General features: G+C 35.1%; 1 protein-coding gene across 3 annotated transcripts in view; it reads left to right on the top strand.

Moving 5' to 3' along the window:
- The window catches only part of SCLT1 (sodium channel and clathrin linker 1), a 44,190-nt gene extending 25,969 nt beyond the window's left edge, over positions 1-18,221 (top strand). For all 3 annotated transcript variants that reach the window (XM_062573968.1, XM_062573967.1, XM_062573969.1), the window contains 5 exons: positions 860-1,052; positions 2,519-2,715; positions 11,834-11,912; positions 13,022-13,117; positions 17,564-18,221. In XM_062573968.1, the coding sequence (XP_062429952.1) occupies positions 860-1,052; positions 2,519-2,715; positions 11,834-11,912; positions 13,022-13,117; positions 17,564-17,626 (628 nt within the window). In that variant the 3' untranslated portion in view covers positions 17,627-18,221. The remainder of the gene's footprint in view (positions 1-859; positions 1,053-2,518; positions 2,716-11,833; positions 11,913-13,021; positions 13,118-17,563) is intronic.
- The last annotated feature ends 944 nt before the right edge of the window (positions 18,222-19,165 follow it).

The raw sequence follows: 19,165 nt of genomic DNA on the forward strand, positions 1-19,165 counted from the left end.
TGACTTTTACATAGTCCCAGATGTAACGCCCATTGCAACATACGAGCATGTATACACACAAAAAAAAAAAAAAAAAAAAAAAAAAAGCCTTTAAGTTCAGTAAGAAACAAGAGAACATCTCTACTGGGTCAATCCAAAGATCTGTCTGTCCTAATGTATTTTCTGTAGGGCTGTCAGAGGAAAAACTGCACATTATGGCAAGCTGACTGTGATGGTTCATTGCAATGCTCTTCTGGTATTGCAGTGATTGACTGCTTAAAAATGTCCAGAGGTGCCCCCATAGAATGTTTTTGACTATTATTACTGTTACCACTCCACGAATATCTTGTTGTTACTTGAATCATAGATATGACAGCCTTCCAGTTGTGGGTGATATTTAGTACATCTCCATGGAATCATAGAATTGATAATGTTGGAAGAGACCTCTGGAGATCATCTAGTCCAACCTTCAAACGAGTGAATCCATGTAGATGCTTCATAACATCCTATGACAGAGAGTTCCATAGCAGACATATGTCTGTATGAAGAACTGTCTTTTTTTCAGTTTGCCTCCTGGTAACAAAACAGTTTCCTACTTCCATCTCCATACCATTTGTGAATTTTGTAAACCTCCAATGAGTTCCTTACATCCCATTGTTGTTCCTTTCATGGAAGCCATTTCATAATTTTGGTCAGCCTTGTAAGTAGAGACAATATCCTGTTAGACCAATTGCTCTATTAAGATTTTGTTGCCAACTACAAACTTTGTCTTCCTTTTCTTCTTCAGACCATCGCAATTGCAGCAAAATAAACCTAGAAAAATGTCAAATAGGTTCAACTCTTGAATAAGTTTTCAAACAAGACTTTTCTCCTCTTTCAGCTCTGAGGAAGAGAAATCTCGTTTCCAGGAAATGATCTGTAAATTGCAAAACATTCTAGACGCTGAAAGAGAAAAGAGTGGTTTTGTCAGTGAACAAAGGCTAAAACTTCAGCAAGAGAATGAACAATTGCAAAAAGAAATGGAGGGCTTAAGAAAACTGGCTATGGAGGCTCAACAAAAAGCTAAAATAAAGGTATTGTTTATGTTTTGTTTTTATTTCAGCATAAAACTGTATTTGGCTTAATAAGACAGTATTTCTATGAAAAAATGAATGTAAGCTTAAGTTGGGGGTGAAAGCTTCCTATTGAAAATGTTTCCTATAGTCTGCTTTGTAAATGCCTTTGTTTTGTTGTAACATTGTATGTTCTCAAGATCAGTTTTGGTAGCTCAGGCTCTGCTAATTAAATTCTACTTTAGTATGTGTTAAGTTTTGCTTGAGATGATCCCAGATGTTCTTTGCTTTTATAAAGTGAATAGTTCAAACAATAAGCATACTCTTCTTCAACTGATTTCACTTATTATTCCAATCTTAGAGCTTCATTTATCTGCTTTTTATATTACATTAGGAATCTCTGTATGCTTTTCAGTCCAGAATTTTCATTCTGCTTTTGTTTCTTTACTTGTGTGTCCACCACATTATCAGAGCAGTGCTTAACTAATAAATAATTTAATAGTGTGGTTGTCAAACGTGAGTTCTGTATTTTCAGAAGGACCAGAAGAATAGGATCAAATTTGTTCAAAGAGTACAGGCTTTTGGATTGATAGTTGCAAACAAGATACTTAGCACAAAGAGGATTTTTTTTTCAAGGTCTTCCATTAAATGCACCTGAACAGACTGTAGGTGGGATAATACTTTAATAGGTAACCTCAACAGATCAGGGTACCTTTGTCTTCTGAAGGGAATAACAGTTTTGATGTTTGACATGATTTCTAAATATGTAAAGCCAAGGTATTTGCTGGTACTTTCCCCTCTGCTCTTAACTCTAGAAATGTAAAGAACCTGGAAAGAGATCTAAGAACCTACAGCAATGAGGAAGACCTCAGTAAGTTGTCTTACTAACCTATGAATGGGAACCATCTCAAATCCAGTTACTGCTTTGTACTACGAAGTACAAAAACTGTCTACCAAGTCAAATGATACAGGAAATCTTGTTCCAACTCCAGAACCCTTTGGTCTACCAGTTAAAAATAATAATAAAAAAAAAAAAAAAAAAAGAATCAATCTCATAATGCATAGGTAGAGGTTATAAAGTGGATACCAGATCATTTTCCTATTTTTATCAGACAGGCTTCTTTTATAGTCACAGATCAGATTAACTGCTTGCCTCCATTTTCCTTGATGTGCGAAGGATTTTAGATGCAGTTAAGAAAATCCTAACACATTTTAAATAGATAAAAAAGAAAGAATGTGTTTCTGTGGAGAAAACACAAGGGAGAAGGATAAAGATTATTTGCAAAAATAAGCATACCCAGCTCATTATCCTTTATTATCAGTGGTACTATTTGCTTAAATTGGCTTTGGGAACATGTGTCTTTTTGACATACAATTACAAGTTTAATTACTGTATGTTACATGCTTACAACAAATGACTAAAGTGTTTCTGAAAAAAAGAAAGAAGTGAGTGACTTGATTGTGTCCTGTTCGTATTTTTTTTCTAGATAAGCACGATGGAACATGAACATTCTGTCAGAGAACATGGATATGAAGCTCGACTTAAAGAAATGGAAGACAGCAGTCAAAAATCTACCGCTGAACTGAGACGTCTCTTAGTAGCTCAGCAGAAAGCAACAAATCGGTGGAAAGAAGAAACAAAAAATCTTACTGAAACTACAGAAGTCAGGATCAATAAGCTAAAGTAAGTGCAACCTTTCTTTTCTTCTGGAAGCTGTTATAGTTTTAGTTACATTTGGTACAACAGTATACCTGTGTTAAAAAACAGTGAAAAGCAAACATTCATACCAGATGATGTGCTTCCAGCTAAAAAGGAGGAGTGTTCCAAAAAGAAATGCTGAGGTACTTTCTGTGAAGTTAGTAACTAAGCACTAAGCAAAAATTTCACATCTTGTAATGACAAAAAATAAATGGAATATATATGGTTTTTCATTTCCTCTTCATTTCCTCTACGTGTATTCTCAGCACTGTACGTAAGAATATTTTCAGTTTTGAGAGGGCATGATAAGAAGGGCATCTCACACAACAAGATTAGACAACAAACAAACAACAATAAAGATTGCTTATCATTCGTAGATACTGGGGAATACAAGCAGCTATGCTGCCTGTGAGCCTATATAGAGACAGCATCAACTTGTTTAGAGGAATGAGGCTTACAGTGGAGTTACTGGAAATGGATGAGTAGAGAAAGAAGTATCCCAGTAAGAAATAAACCACTTGCAAGTCATCTTTGAAATAAATTCTACCAATCTTTCATTTTTTTAAATGTATACTGCTAAATAAAGTGCTTGCTTCTACTTGTATATTAATTTCCATTTAAAAATATTAACAGTCCAGACTCAGCTCAATACACGCATGTGATGTCTGCTTTCATCTTGGTTTTGTTTTTCAGTGTGTGGCTAAGTTGTACAGTGTTAAAATTTAAAAATTTATCTGCGCACGGCGGATTTGTAACATCTTTCCTGTTCAGGTACTGCTTTCCACCATCTCAGCTGCCCCTTGTGTCTTGTGTTTGGCTGGTGGGTAACAGCCAAAGTGTGGCCAATTATAAGCTGGCACATGCAATGCGTATTTGTTGGCCAGCTGGCTGCTGCTGCTTGTCAGGTGTAGGAGGCCAAGTAACAGACTTTCTTTCAATAGAGGCAAAGACATCATGTCTTTGCTTCATGGTTTATTTGATTTCTAGGCTCAAGAGAGACTGTCAGAGCAAGTAGCCTATAAAATAGAGATCAAATTAGCCTGATATTTTTATACAACTTGTAAGAATTCCATGTCTTCAAGATACCTTCCTCTTCAAAATTGGTTGAAAGTTGAAGGAGATTGACAGACTAGTACACAGTAACTTCTGAACTAGGACACCTGATTTCGTAAGTCTCACTTCTTTAAATTTAGAATGATTAGATAAGAATGCAGTGTTCAAATAGTGTTTGTCATTATCTTTTAATAAGTGCATTCAGTCTTTGCTTTAAAGACTTTGTTTTAAATGGCTTTGTTTAAGCCATTATTTTAATGACTTAAATATTCTCAGCTTGAACCATAATATTCCCAGTATCGTCTATGCACTAGATGATTGCACAAGAGGTAGTTTTTGAGACATAATTTTTGATCTTAGTTTCACACTTGTTAGTTGACAGAAACAGAATACTTAAGGTGTGAGTAGAATTAGAACCCATGCTTCTAAACATGAGCAGGAAGATAACTTCCTGAAAATGTTGCATATTGCAGATTTACCATACCAGTACACTAACTTATTTTTTCCTCTTTCTAGAGAAGCATGTGAAATTGACCTCCAATAAACTTTGCTAATAGGAGTCTAGTATATAGCTGCGTGTCCCCTAGAAAATAGTTTCTTTCATATCTTTAAATTGGTACAGTTTCTAGTATCATGACTTGTACCTATTGTCTGTCCAAATAGAAGAATACATCTAGTTCTGCCCTACTAGAAATACAAGAAAATTGAACAATGTTTCTGTTTTAATATCAGCTCACTGATCTACCTAGAAACTCTTTCCTTTGAGACATTGGGAGCTATGCTTACTCTCTTTCAGTTTTAGTATTATAGCTTCACTGTGTGTAAGTAGTTGGGTTTTACTGATGCCTTTTTAGCATCTTTTGTAAATACTATAACTAAAGAAGAAAAGCATTTTGTAGTGTTGTATGCTAAGGTAAATTTAAGCTGTTAAACTTATGCTAGGAACTGAAGTGTTTTATTTTCAGGAAACAAAACTGTATAAACTGTCACAGTTGAACATCTAGGTTCATAACTGAGATGCTGGATATAGTTCAGCAACTTTGGTTAAAAGAGAAAAATTGCAGACTTCCAAAGCAATTGAAATTGTCTGTGAAACAGCTGCTTTCCTTCTTAAGGCTTTTATGTTAAATGTTAAAATGTTACTATAGTGGGCCGAAAGCTTTAGATGTAATTTATCTGCAACAAAGTGCTGACATAGAAAATCTAACAGACACAAGAGGAAATTTCTTTTGTGAATCTGCGTGAAAAAGCAGTAGCAAATTTTGAAAATGTCCCTATTTATGTAAGAGACTGCCTATGTAGCATCATCTGAAAAGTCCTGCAGTGATTTAACATCCCATTTAGTAGTGCAGTAGCTTTTTCAGCAGACAGATGAACAGAAGAAAAATGTTCTTTTCACGTTAAAAGTTTTAAGTCTACACTAAGTCCACATGATTCTCTGTCACTTTGGCTGATATTTTGGTGCAAGTCTGAAAGCAAAATCAGTTACTTTTTAAGATGATTTTGTAGATGATGTTTATACATACTGTATAAAAGCCAGGAACAGAAGTGTTTGTCAGACACATTTGTTTTAGCTAAGAAATTCATCTGATTCTATTGATCATGATTATTTAGTAAATAGTGAGGACTGCCTGAGAAATTTTGTAGAACTTAATGAACTTACTATTTGATAAACCCAAGTCATATAAATGTATGAGAGAATACAGGGATTTGTGTTGGTGACATATAACAGAATTTCAGATTTTAATAATCATTACTCTTACAGCACAGTAGTGTCCTTTGTAAGTGCATATTTTTCATATATAGTTATAAACTGCCTTAGGGAGCCATACTCATATATACTAGGGAGGTAGTTTATATAATAAAAGCATTTTATATTGAATTTCAGCAGCAGTTTGCTGTTCGTGCAGCTGTCATAAGCATTGAGTCATTGTCCCATTTGTTAGTGTAGGTGTTTTCCATTCCTTTGCCTTAAGTTCATGATCTGTTTCTGTTTTTTCTGTTCTTTCTGTTCTTTTCCTGTTACTTTCATTTTCCATGTGAAGGTGTCTGAAACATTTTGACTTCCTTGCTAACATCCCAATAGCAGCTACTTACTTTTCCAAATTCTGTAGTGCTCATTTGTCATCTTTTCAGTCTGTAGTGTTTTGTTTGTGAGGTGTAATACATACATATAAAGGAAAAATCAAATAAATATTTTAAGAAATGAAGCAATATCAGTGAACATTAGCTGATTTTTAATACAAAAATTAAAGCAGTAATGTTGTGGCCTATAACAGAAGAACAAAATGATGATTTATTTTAAATAATACAATAATTTAATAGTTCAGTAACAAACTGTAGATAAAATATGTTGATAGTTTTAAGCGTCACTGAAAATTGTGTGCTTTCTTGGACACTTGGGTCTGCCTCTCTGATTTCAAATTGAATAAATAATCATTGCCTGTAAAACTGAACTTGGAATTGAAAAACAAAAATAAGTCTGGTGAAACAGGGAGGAATGCATTGAATACTCGTATACTAAATTCCATTATTCTCTTCATAACATAAAGCAGTTTTCCTTTGTGAGAAAAATTTTCTTCCTAGGGAAGCATCATAAGATGCTGTACATTTTTGAAAGGCTTTATTGATAATAGGCTTCACTGTGGCCTTCCAAGAGGGCAAGGAACCAGGCTTGCTTCCATATCCTTGTGTCAAAAGTCAGTCTTGAAGGCAGCTAAGAAGGTCAGTGATATTTGCAACATAGGTCATGCTTCCAAATAAAAACATTGCTGTTGGCAGCATGACTGACAGCTCATGACTAGCATTTGTACTCTTTATTCCTGCAAAAAGTCTAAATAGTCTTGCAGACTGTAAATTACATTTTTTTCTGACTTTCTATTGCACGAATTTTAGATGTACTTTAAATTCTGATGATACTTACATGAAGTGAACTTAGATTATAGTGAGCATACGAACAATACAGCAAATATTTACAGTTATAAAATAGTTATGTAAATGAATGATTACTGGTGAAGGTTATAAAAAAGATGGCGTAGTGCTCATATTTATTTCAAGATAAGTTTTTTCAAGGCTTTTTTGTTGAAGTTTTAGGGGTTTTTTTGTCTAAGAATGTGTATGTATGTACAAAATTATTTTTATCTATCTCTACTTATATATATCAACATACAGAAAAATCTGTTACCCTCAGATGAAATTTTGGGTGATCTTGAATTTTACGTTGAATTTATTACTTCAGATGACAGAACTGGCGTTTAAAACAGAAATTCGTATCTACATTAAGTATTTGTTGAATTTCTCTTAGGCAGAAGATATGTGCTGTCATAACACAGGTTTTCAATGGAAAGAACTGAGGAGACACGTATAGACATTCTATAACACTAGCAAACTTATTTCTGAAAGTAATTTTTAAAGACTTATAAAGAGCTTTTAGGTCTTGAAGAGTATAATTTAATTATTAGATGTTCATTAGCTTAATAGCAAACAGCTACTTGAGTTTCTTTTTTTTATCTATGTAATGGACATGCTTTAGGAAATTAAATAACTAAATCAGAATTTGGTTTAATGTTAAAAAATGAGTTTGATCTTCAATATTGCCTCTTTTCCACAAATTTTAGTGGTATTTCATAAGAAATAAACAACAAAATGCATTGCTTCTGTCTATGGGATGTAGCGCTTCCAACTGTAAAGCAGTAAGTTCTATGATTGCTATAACATCCCAAACATCCCAAAACATCCCAAAAGTTCAAAGATCATAGGTGATTTGTCTTTGACAATTGTTGTAAAATAATAGTGTCAAGTGATTCGCATCTTGCATTTCCTGTTTTTGTAAGAAGTTACTTCTAATAGAAATGAGGGATACGTACACATATTTTTAAAGGTTCTTGGTTTCCTAGAGGTAGCATTTAGAAAAACAATTGTTATGACCATGTTTTTCAGGGAGAGAACTGGCTAGAACTATTGGTATTACTGTATAGCATTTCATCTAAAGCTATGTAGTTCTTCAGACTTAACTTGAGAACAACATATGACAGCAGTGATAAAAAGCAAAATCACCAATACCAAAGGAATATTGAGGAAATACGTGATTTGAAAGGGAACAAACCTCATTAAAGAATGAAGACCAGATTGAGAAAGAGAGAGAGAGAGAGAGACAGAAAAAGTTCTGACAACAGAATTTAAGCAAAGACAGGGTAATCAAAGCTACCAGCATTTACTCGAAGAAAATGCAAATGGAAGACTCTGTATGCAAATTTAAAAAATAAGGGCAGATTTTTCATTTATTATGTAAAGTCCAGTGATAGGCCCTACACCAGTTTGTACATACACTAACTAGATTAAACAAATCAATAAAAGAACGTCATAATACAAGTAGTAATAGGTGGTTAATCTCTTCTAATTAACATATCAGCATTTTTTATAGATATATATGTTCTGAGCCTGAGAGCGAAGAGGGGAATTGGGAGAAATCGAAGAAGAATTTGGCAGATAATCAGTGGCTACACATAATCCCTTACCAGAATCCTTACCTGCAACCAAGGCCAAGAGCAGGTCAAACAGGATTCTAGTTGGACCAGGAATCAGAAGAGGATTCACAAAGATAAATTTCATATTGAATCAGATTACTGAGACATCCACAGAACGGTCTTCAGTAGAGTAGAACATGAAAACTGCAGACATGAAAAAAGTAGATCTTATACCTTGAAATTGTACAGGAAATTGATAATTCTGTCAACTTTGTTGTGAATATTACCTTACTCTCTTAAAGTGTGGATGACTACTCAGGAAAGGTAGTATTAAGCCTGTGTGCAGGGGTAGTAATAGGTATCCACAAGTTTGTTCTCTCTAGAAATACAAACTGAACCTGCAAAGCAAACAGCACTTAAGAAAGAATTTGTAAACACTGGCTTGAATAGTAGAGAAGGTAAGTACTTCAGAAATGACTTTCATGTAAGAATGCATTTGAGTTAACTTAAAAATCTTGACTCGAATTAAAAATAATAATAAGATAAATACTAATGCATAGTCTGAACAAGTTGGTAAATTCATAATCCTTGCCACTATTGTCTAGTACTGAAAATAACTTTTCAAAAAAAACCCAAAACATTTGTTGTAACATAACCTATTATATTTGAAAAAATAAATGCTACTGAATAACTTCAATTTTTTAAATTCACTTGGATTATAATTGTTACTTTTTATAAAACAAAATCCTTGAGATAATTCTTTAAATACTATGCTTAATGTGTTTAATTCTTAACACTGTTCTCATTTGATGGTAGCTGTTTCAGATGTTTTTGTTGCAGCTTCTGCTTCTGAAACATTTCTATGTCATAGTTAGAGTCCCTGAATCATTTGTAACTATGTGCATTTACAGGAGTCCTGAGGTTTGTCTCTTCTATAATTTAAAAGACCCTGCCTCTGAAAAATGACCTTTTTTGTGCCTATGTATGAAGTGTTGGCCAGGACTGCCTTCTCCCTACATGCTGTACAGTACATTGAGTGAATTACACAGCAACTTGAGCTGAAGACATTTTCTCCATTTCTAACACATTATTCTTGGCTGCACTTCTGTAACATTTGGCAGCTATAGCTGCTTATTTTAAGATGTTCATTAAAGAAAAAAATATTAACAGGATGAGAGACAGCTGCAGGTACTGGCAGTATACAAAATTCATAATTACTAAGAGTAACTGAAGCATGTTACAGTATAATTCAACTGCAAAAACATCTGGCACATGTTATATTTGTCGTATGAGAGTTTTGCAGAAATACTTGCTACAGCTGGCAGATTTATCAGCTGTCTGCCAAAATACTAAAAGCTCACCTTTTGTTTCCTACTCATTTAACAAAGATAATACGGAGCAGGTACTGATTTGATTATTTGGAAGTTTGGTTACCTCTCACTATTAAAACCTCATAATATGCATTTGGGGGGAGGGTTGACGATCGGGATGGATCAACTTTCTAGACCAATAGCTGTAATGTTTCCTTATGATTGCAGAGTAAAACTACTTCCTGTAGACACATGTTCAGTGTGATATATAAAAATAATTTATTGATACACAACTGTACATAAAAACATAAACTCTGTTTATAGTCTATACTGCTGTGGATGCTAATTCTACATCGTATACAAGTATAGGAGACAGATTTTTTTCAGTGATTTATTAAGGATTTTGAATTTAGAAAATTACTATTTGGATAGTCACCTTAAGATGATGTTACAACAAAGTTGATTTGTCAGAATTTAATGATTTTCTTTTCTTCAAAGCCTCATTTTATTAGCATAGTTGAACATAAGCAGTCTATACATTGTAAGCAGTAATTTGAATAGTTTTCTAGGGAGTTTATTTTGAAAAGTATACTACTATCTTACACATATGAAATGAACTGTGAAATTTCATTGTGAAGAAGAAAGTTCAAGTCCATTTGCTGATAAAACCATTTATGAAAACTGAACTTGAAGACAGCATTCAAAATTAGCTTTTCATTAGGATTCCCAATTGAAAACACTTTAGCTGGATGCTTAGGATTGATTAATAAGGAAAAACTGCAAAAATAATGTTAAGTATTAATATAATATCTTGGTTTTGCAATTTTAAACCATCTTTAATACTTGTTTTATATAAAAGTATTAATGTGGAACATGTGTATATAATTTTAATCATTTAACATGGTTTAATATCAGCCTATGTATTTTCATTTTTATAGTAGCTAGTCAAAAGATGGTGAGCTGTTTTTAGTGATACCGAGTTGGGATTGGTTAAGAAGGTTGAGAGAGAACCAGAGAAAGAAACTATAGTCAGCTATACTTGCAAGCTTATATTATCTGGCCCTTCAAGTATTACACAGCAATTTTCAGTCCAACTTTTGTGAAATACTAAGTTTTAAGGTTTTTGCAAATAAATTACAAACAGTAGAGGCTTTCTGAAGATGGAGATTTGAGGTTAAAAAATCCCTTACCCTACCTGCATTCCTCTAGAAAAAATAGAGCTTTAGCTTCCTTTACAGGGCATGTCATTTCAGTAACAGCAGAGGACCTAGAGGTTAGGTATGGTCTAACCTTTGAGCATTGTTAATGTGTTTATATAGTCATGAAAGCTGTTGTGTTTCAGTATGTTTCCAAGTTGGAGGAGGTAGATTCAGTGAGAAAAGACTTGAAAATTCTTCTTCTCAAGTATATATGAACGAGAAAGCAGAAGGTGAAATTGTTGGTTGAGGATCTAGATCACACTATTGTTTTATGGTTATTGTTATTAAAGGAGATAGAGACTGATCAAAGACTGTAGCAATCTGTTTGGTTTTGCAACTTCCTTTGCCTAAAATTATCAAAGTTAAGAGATTTTTCTTTTCCATTTTTGTCATACCTTTTCTTTGGTGGCTTCCTGATAATAGAAGGCAAGGACTATTTCCTTTGAGGACCAATTCAAAGATGTCCATCTTAATCCAGATATTCTAGTGTCTTCAATACTGTACAGACTAGGTTAGGACCACTAGAACTCAATCAGTACAAAAGTGAAAAGACTACTTTTGAAGAAGCTGATGTGTTTTCTTTTTGTCTTCAAATGTGTTGTTGACTGTATCAAAAAGTTTAGAATGATTTGGTTTTAGGTACTTAAAAGCATCTTCAGAAATGTCCACATTGAATTCTGATTATAGGACATTAATTAGATGGTTAATCTAAGAACTGAATGCACTACAAATGCAGTTTATGTTTATAACTGAAATATTTAATAATATGCTTGTAAAATAAGATAATAAACAGCAAAAAGCAATATACCTATAAAATACTGAATGTTTTTGGCAGAGTCCAGTTGATTGTTGATTTTAACAAGTGCATCTCATTCCTGTGCCATTAGAGTTTTGAGTACGTATCACTAAGATGTACAAGCTGCAGTGCTTTTGAAATGAATGTGTTAAGAGCAGTGTTACAATTAAAAATGCACCATAAACTCCTATAATGCTTCGAGAAGGTACCTGTGAGATAATATTCAGGTAACTGATTTACTACTGTGTGTTCATCAATGTCTTACTTTCTGATTAACAGAAATGAATTGAGTCAACAGAAACTTCGCACCCAAGAGCTCCTTTCTCAACTGGAAATGGCAAATGAGAAGATAATTGAGGTAAGATAATGATTAATATGGCAACTACTTTCACCTACAACTTGATGCATATAAACTAGGATCTTACCAGAAACTTTTTTAGGTGAGTTATGTTGCTAGTTTATAAAAACTTAAATATTTTTGGCAAGATCAGTTGTAGCTTGGAAAAACCCACTCTGTTTCTGCAGACTGTCATGTTCAAATGGAACAGGATGACAAGTTAACTTTATTTTGAAATTATAAAATGGGATAAAGGAGAGATCCTCTTTCATGGTTACTAATAATGTAACTTTAGACAATTCAAAAAATATTTCTGAAGACACTTATTGCTATGTATGCATGCCTCTGAAAGGGAGGAGGCATTGTTTTATTTATGATGTAGTATATGCGGAGAAGTGAAACTTTTCATGTACTACATGTGTAGTAGAATATATAATTCCTGTATGTGTGTATATGCATATAGCTAAAAGCATCATCCATTAAAGATTAAAGGCAGGGTTGTTTTGGGATATACATTGTTCAATAATTAATGGTCACTTTAGAGAACAGCTATCCTGTCAGTTCGCCTCATAAATCTGGGATAATATGTAATTCTATTTAGAATAAGTCCTTACGTGTTGTCTTTTTGTAGTGCTATATTATTTAGAGGAGAAGAAAGAGGCTGATGTGAGAGAATTTCCATTCAAGTAAAGGATGATAAAGAAAGATTTTACTCTTAGACAAACAGAAGAAAAAATCTGGCACAAAAGATTATCTTATTTGTTTTATTTTGTATGTAATTTTTTGCTTTGAGAATAGCTAAAACATTTTTATTGTAAGACTATAAATTAAATTACCTGAATGAAAATGTCAGCTTTTGTGCATCTGACTTAAAGATGGTGAAGTAAATAAAAACTCCTCTGAAGACTATTGTGATAGGAAAAATGATATGATCTCATCAGCTCCAGTTTGTATATTTGATCTAGAAGTTCTCTGTTAGGTGTCAGCAGTATGTCTTCAGTCTTTTCTTACTCTATGAGGTAAACAACTGCACCTCGTAAGTTCCTGTTGCTGTAAGCTTTCTCACTACGGTATGTATGGATCTGATAAAGAGAATTTCTCATTTGTAATAAGATATTTCATTTATACAGGATGAAAAATTAATGATGGAATATCGAGAATACATCAATAGGCTTCAGAGACGATTAAGCCAGGCAGAGCAGAGGGCAGCTACAGCATCTCAGAAGGTACAAAACTTTAACAAAAAACATGTTCTTTTCCCCAGCATATAAAAATCCCTTTGAACATTGTGGGGGGGGAGGACTTTGTATCTTCCCTGAGGCAGAGGTGATCATTTATGTGCAACATTACTAGTGTAATTTGAACAAACTTGTGTTTTGAATGTGTTATCCCAAAAGTGACAAACTTTCAGTTAAATACTAAGTCTTCTTCTAACAGGATGCTTAAGTGATGTAGATCTGTTCAGGGAAACAAAATGGATGTGAATTAAACTTGTAAGTTTAAAATGTGTGAATGAAGGTGTATGATCATTTTCATGTTCAAAAATGATAGAAAGTTAACAAAGAGGGAGACAAAGCTCCTTTTCATGTCAATTAAATTTAGAGCTATAAAGTAAAAGAACTACAGCTCTTTTTTAATATAAAACAGCCTTTTTTAGCTTCTTGCAACTTCAGCCATCATAACTGATGGCTTCATGTGATAAAGAATAAACATTGTGCTAATGCCTACTATAATCCCTGTATCTCCTGGGTAGCCTCTGTCAGATTCAAAACATAAAGCATGTTTTTAGTTGATGGCTGGAGAACAGCCTCTGTAGAAATTGTTAAGTAGCATAGCTGTTTTGTGAGAATTCTATTTTGAGGATTTTTTCAGGCAAATAAACTCCCTCATCTAGTTTATTGTGTGGCTGAATGCACAGGGCCGGGAGATGTGTGCCGTGGGTGAGGACAGAATGGATAGTGTGGACCTATACTGTGTTTGTCAAACAACAACCTTGAATGTCCTCTGTCATGTCATGTGAACTCCCTGTGTTGTTATTTTCTTGTCTGCACACCCGCATTTTCATTCGCAGGCTCTCAGAGCTGTGTCCCCCAAGATCGCTGGCAAAGCACAGCATTGTAGTTACTGCCACTTACGTACCTTAAGTCCTGCAATATATGAAAAGTATTGAAAATTGTGCAGACAGAATAGAAAATTCTTGGTTTTCTCCAGGGCCTGGGGAGGGGGCAAAGGAAGGGAAGATGTTTGTATCTCACTGCAAAGGTGCATGTTTTGGTGACCCTGAAAGCTTCAGACAAACTGTGTCCATTAGAGCTGTGTATTTGCCTAAGATTTCCTTATACACCTATGTGATTCCTTAATGGGCTGATTTGTTGCAGACTACTATTTTCCGGTTCTCTTATAACTCAAAATTGCAACTTTCACTGGTACCCTTCAATATTGTCTTGACATATAAGGGATTTGGGGAAGAAAAGTTTTGCTTATCTTCGAGGAGAAAGAGAAGAATTTCAGGCTGTAATTGCCTTAAACACAGTGTTATGTATAATACAAATGCTGTGTTGTCTCTGCTGGACAGTAGGCCATTTTCTCCCATCTAGCATTCCTCTTTCCATGCTATTCAAGCTGTCCATCTTGAAGCAAATCCCATGGAGGGTTTCTACACTGGGCTCACTTATTTGACAAGTAAATATGTTATTCAAGTTGGTCTTCTACAGGGAAAAGGCAGTCCTGCCTTCTAATTTTATATGGTGATTTAGGAAACACTGTTTACAAATTACAGATTTTGAATGTGGGTATTCCTAGATGAGTTGCAGAGGGGAAATGTTCAGTCAATCCAGATTGTCTAATAAGGACAAATGGCATTTTTTCCCAACAGCAATGAGTAAGTGGACCTAGCTGCCAAGCTATCATAAAGTTTCTGGCTGTAGTTGCTTTTTGTCACTACAAGGTCTAGCCAGCTGGTGCATATTTGCTCTGAAAGACTGTTTTGTTTTGTTTTTTTTCCTTTGTCGTATGGATCTGTTAGCTCTAGTATTTGTGAGACACTGTCTTGCCTAAAGGAGTGTGGTCACATCAGCTTTCAAGGGAATAAATTCATGGCCTCAGTACTCTTATAGGAAGAGGTCTTGCTTGAAAACATCAGTAATTATCTGTTCCTCATCAGTCTCCCTCTGAAAGGTAACAAAGCAGATTTAATAGGACAAGTAGAAGCTATTTGGTTATCCAGATCTTATTGTCAGTCTTCAAAACCGCCTTGCCCTCTTCGGGTGTGGCAGAGACTACAGCTGACAAATGTCTGGTATGGCTTCTCTGCAGTGACCCAGGAACTTTTCTGTCCACCCCTCTCTCTTCCCCCCACAATCCCCAAAGCTGTACTCTCGGAGCTTCTGCTAAAGGCTGGAAAAGGGGGTCTTCAGGAGCACTGGTGCAAGAGTGGTCTGCTCTTCTGAATCTGAAGAAAGGAAGTCTTCACACTCTCCTAGGACTCAGGAGACTGAATGTGTATATATGCCTCCTCCGATTAAGGATTGTAACTCGTCACTGTATTCTTAATCTGTAGGTTCAGGGCTGCTTTCTGCCTTTACTGAATTGTGTATTCTCATTATATTATCTATGTACTTGTAATTCTAAATCCAGTATAGGATAGATGACTTTACCATCCCTGTCTTGGAGCTTACTGAAATTCTCTCATGCCAGCATGGTTGATTACATGTGTCACACACTGACAAAACATACTCCAAATTTTTCCCACAACTGCTCGAAGGACTTAGTATCTTGTTAAGCTGAATATCGTCAAAGATGAAGGTGAATTACTCGCAGCATTCCTCCAGTTGGCAGATACAGCTCCTGCACTTGTCATTGAAGCTCAAACTGCTGGAATCAGCTTGTTGCAAAAGCAAGCTGGCTAGAGAGCAATCTGTTCGTGTTTGTGAAACATTATGCATTTGACTTGGCTGCTAGATTTAGTGGCAGGTTTGGTAAAGCATCACTGCAGCTTTTGCTGACTGATGCAGCTGCTTTCCTCCTCGTTTCATCCTGAAGAAGATGCTACAACCTGCAACTTGAAAGTAGAACTCTGTCAAAGAAGGAATGGCTTCTTTCCTTGCTTTCCTTACAGTTTGTGTGCTTCTGAGAGATGTAGCTAGTATGGATGGCACCATCTTTTTCTCGCTTCCCTGCTCTTAGCTGAGGGAACTGACATTCACTTGTTTCTGTTTTTCCATGAAAGCGTATCTGAAAGATGGTAGTCATCCATGTGGCATGTGTGTGTGTATATATGCATATATGCATATATGAATATATATATATATATATATTCATTAGGATCAGCATCATTTACAGCTGCAGTTCCTCTAGGGTAATTAACCTGCTTACTAGAGCAGCAGAACTAGAAATTAGCAGAAAATGCAAACCTGGAAGCTCAGGTGGCATCTCTCTGTAAGTAAGTTATTACTGCATACAAGTATTTAGTAGTGGGCACAATTGCTTGCACAGCTGACATAGGACAGATCTTGAAGGCTATTCGAGAAGATTAGGACCTGGATGTGATGGCATCTTGAGAAAGTCATCTATGAGAAGTGGCAGCTCTGATTTTTCCAAATTCCAGAGAACAACTTCTTGTATACTTGCATGTACCAGCAAAATATTGCTTCTAAAATGATATGCAGAGCTCTCCTTATTCTGCTGAGTTTTTGCCAGCACTCTTTAAGCTTTACTGAGGGAAGGCTACCTCTGAAGATAACTAGCCTCTGGAGGTAGCCTGTTGCAACAACGTTAAAATTACCAGAAGGAGTGGTTGGTTGTTTCAAAAGGGGTTGGTCCTGTATTCCTTTCCCTCAGAAGTCAACCTTTGGCTTTGTGTAAAGATTGCCACAAAGCTCTTTCCAGGGCTTTGATATGAACCAGGTACATTTGTTGGTGTAGGATAAAATTTAATACCCTACTTTCCCATCTCTCTCTCTTTCAAATGCAGGATTGTTTTAATATACTTCACTGCATTGATGCATGTCACTGTGCATTCCCACAAGCTGTTACTCAGCCTTTCTGAAGAGCAAGTGGCCAGAGATAGGGCAGGAGGGAGCTCCTTGAGCTGGCGTTGGTGCCTGGGGACATGAAACTAGGGCCTAAGTAGGGCTCTCAGATTAACAGTCATTCCAGTGTTGAATAGGTGGCTGTAGGTGTGTGATGTTACTTTTTGCCTTCTAAGCCAAAGATGACTGCTTTTCAGTGATGCTTTATTGCATGCTATAACTTGTGCAGTATTTTGGTATGAAAAAATGTTAAGTGTTTAATGTGTAAAAATGTTAGGTGTTTAGTTCATGACTAAAAATCCTAGCTTATTATTAAATAACAGTACTCCAGTGAAGAATCATCATTAAAAATAGATTGTTTTTGCAGTTTAAAAATATATGCATTTTCTATGTAAATGTCTTTTAAGTGTACTCTGGATAACCTGTTTTTAGTCATTTGCAAGTCTTTGGGATCTGAAATAGGATAAAAACAATAGCCACCTTTAAACTCTATTGTAAACTCTTTTGTTTACCCCAAATTCTCACTTGTCTAAGCTTGTTCCATCTCCTCCATGACATTTTCTGTATTGAAATTTTACTAACATTCAGGTCTTACAATGATTTTTATAAGAAGGAGAAACTATTGCTTATTTTTAATTACAGCTCAGCGTGATAACTGCACACAAGAAAAAGGTTACTTCCCTGAAAGAGTTGGAAAACATTTAAATAGATGTATTGTTCATTGACACCACGTTGGAGTTGAGAAGATTGCTGGAGAAACTCCATATTGGAGCATTAAAGTCAAATGCATAGCAAGATTTGTAAAATGCGCAGAAACATTTTCTGTTTTATTCAGGTAAGGAAGGAGGTGGATGAAGCTACAGTATCTGTATACAAAGTAAAGACAGGAAGACAAAATGATGCAATTAAAGTCCTTCAGTATAGCAAATTCAGCAGTCTGATACAGTGCTGTGGTGTATTGGTCTTTTTGGTAAAAATCAATTCAAACTATGACAAAATTGTGTACAGAGACTAGATAACAGTATTAGAATTAGTAAACATCTTTACTCACGTATAATTTGTACCTTTTTCTTTCTATTTCAATAGCCTGTGAACATTTTGAAGATACTTTATGTAAGGTGTGCTGAAATCGTTTGAGTTTTAAGATACTAATTATGTCACAAATGTCAAATTGTTGCTGTTTTTGTAGGAGGTGTGGTAACTGGGAAATGCCTCTATTGGCTTCCATTTGTAAGGATTCAATTCAGTTTGTTCTGATGTGCCTGGAAAACAGTTAATAAATAAAGTGTTGCTATGGTTATTCAAGGAGCTAGTTTCTAAGGACCATAATCCTCTCTCAGTTGAGCTTTTTCTTCCTAATTATTATTTTACATTTGTTCCTTGCCTTTGTGTTGATCTGCTGTCTTTGGTTTGTACGTGTCTGGGAACTTGAGATACCAATTACTTCAATTTGCACAAAGTTGTTCAAGTCATCCAGAAAAATATGTGGCTTTTATGCATTCTGGAACAGTATGCTTGAATTCTACAGATTCCAGAATGTGGGGATCCTTTTGGGTACAAGTTTTTCTTTCACAGATGAGAAACTTCAGCTATATTATTCTAAAATGAGGACTGAACTGTGTTTCCTTGAATTTTGAAGTGCTCTCATTTTCAGCTAAAGTAATATAATTTCTAGTCCTTCCTCTTAGGCAAGGAGGATATAATGATGTGCTTTATAACTTCTAATTCATTGGATGGGTAATGCTTTAACAGTGCTTCTTGAAAAGTGTTGTTTTGGACTAACAAAAACTGTAGGTCTGTCTTAGTGGATCTTCATCGTATTTGCATCGCTGAGGACAGAAGTAATTTGATCGCCACATGGAAGGTAACAGTTTGGGGTGCTCCTGAAAAGCTTGCTAGTCTGGCAAAGAAAAGGCTGCAAGATGAAGCAGCTTCAAGGAAAATCTCTGCTTAAGTTACTGTTTCTTACAGTCTCACATACCTTTTTACCAGTGCTTTTCCAGTTTGCTGTACCATTCTACTTGCTAACAGAGAACATTCTACTAAATGACTTTACGTGAAGATTTTCAAAGAAACATGGATATATCATTCTGAAATTCCAAAATCTACTGCAGCAAGATTTTTATCAACTGTGCACATATATATATATATATGTATATATGTATAACAACGGAGGGAGGTAAGTACCAAGCACTTTATTTTCATTTGCATACTGCATAACTGAGATGATGACAGACTACTTCC

The sequence above is a fragment of the Rhea pennata genome, chromosome 4, assembly GCF_028389875.1.
Source record: "Rhea pennata isolate bPtePen1 chromosome 4, bPtePen1.pri, whole genome shotgun sequence".
NCBI classification, from domain to species: domain Eukaryota; kingdom Metazoa; phylum Chordata; class Aves; order Rheiformes; family Rheidae; genus Rhea; species Rhea pennata.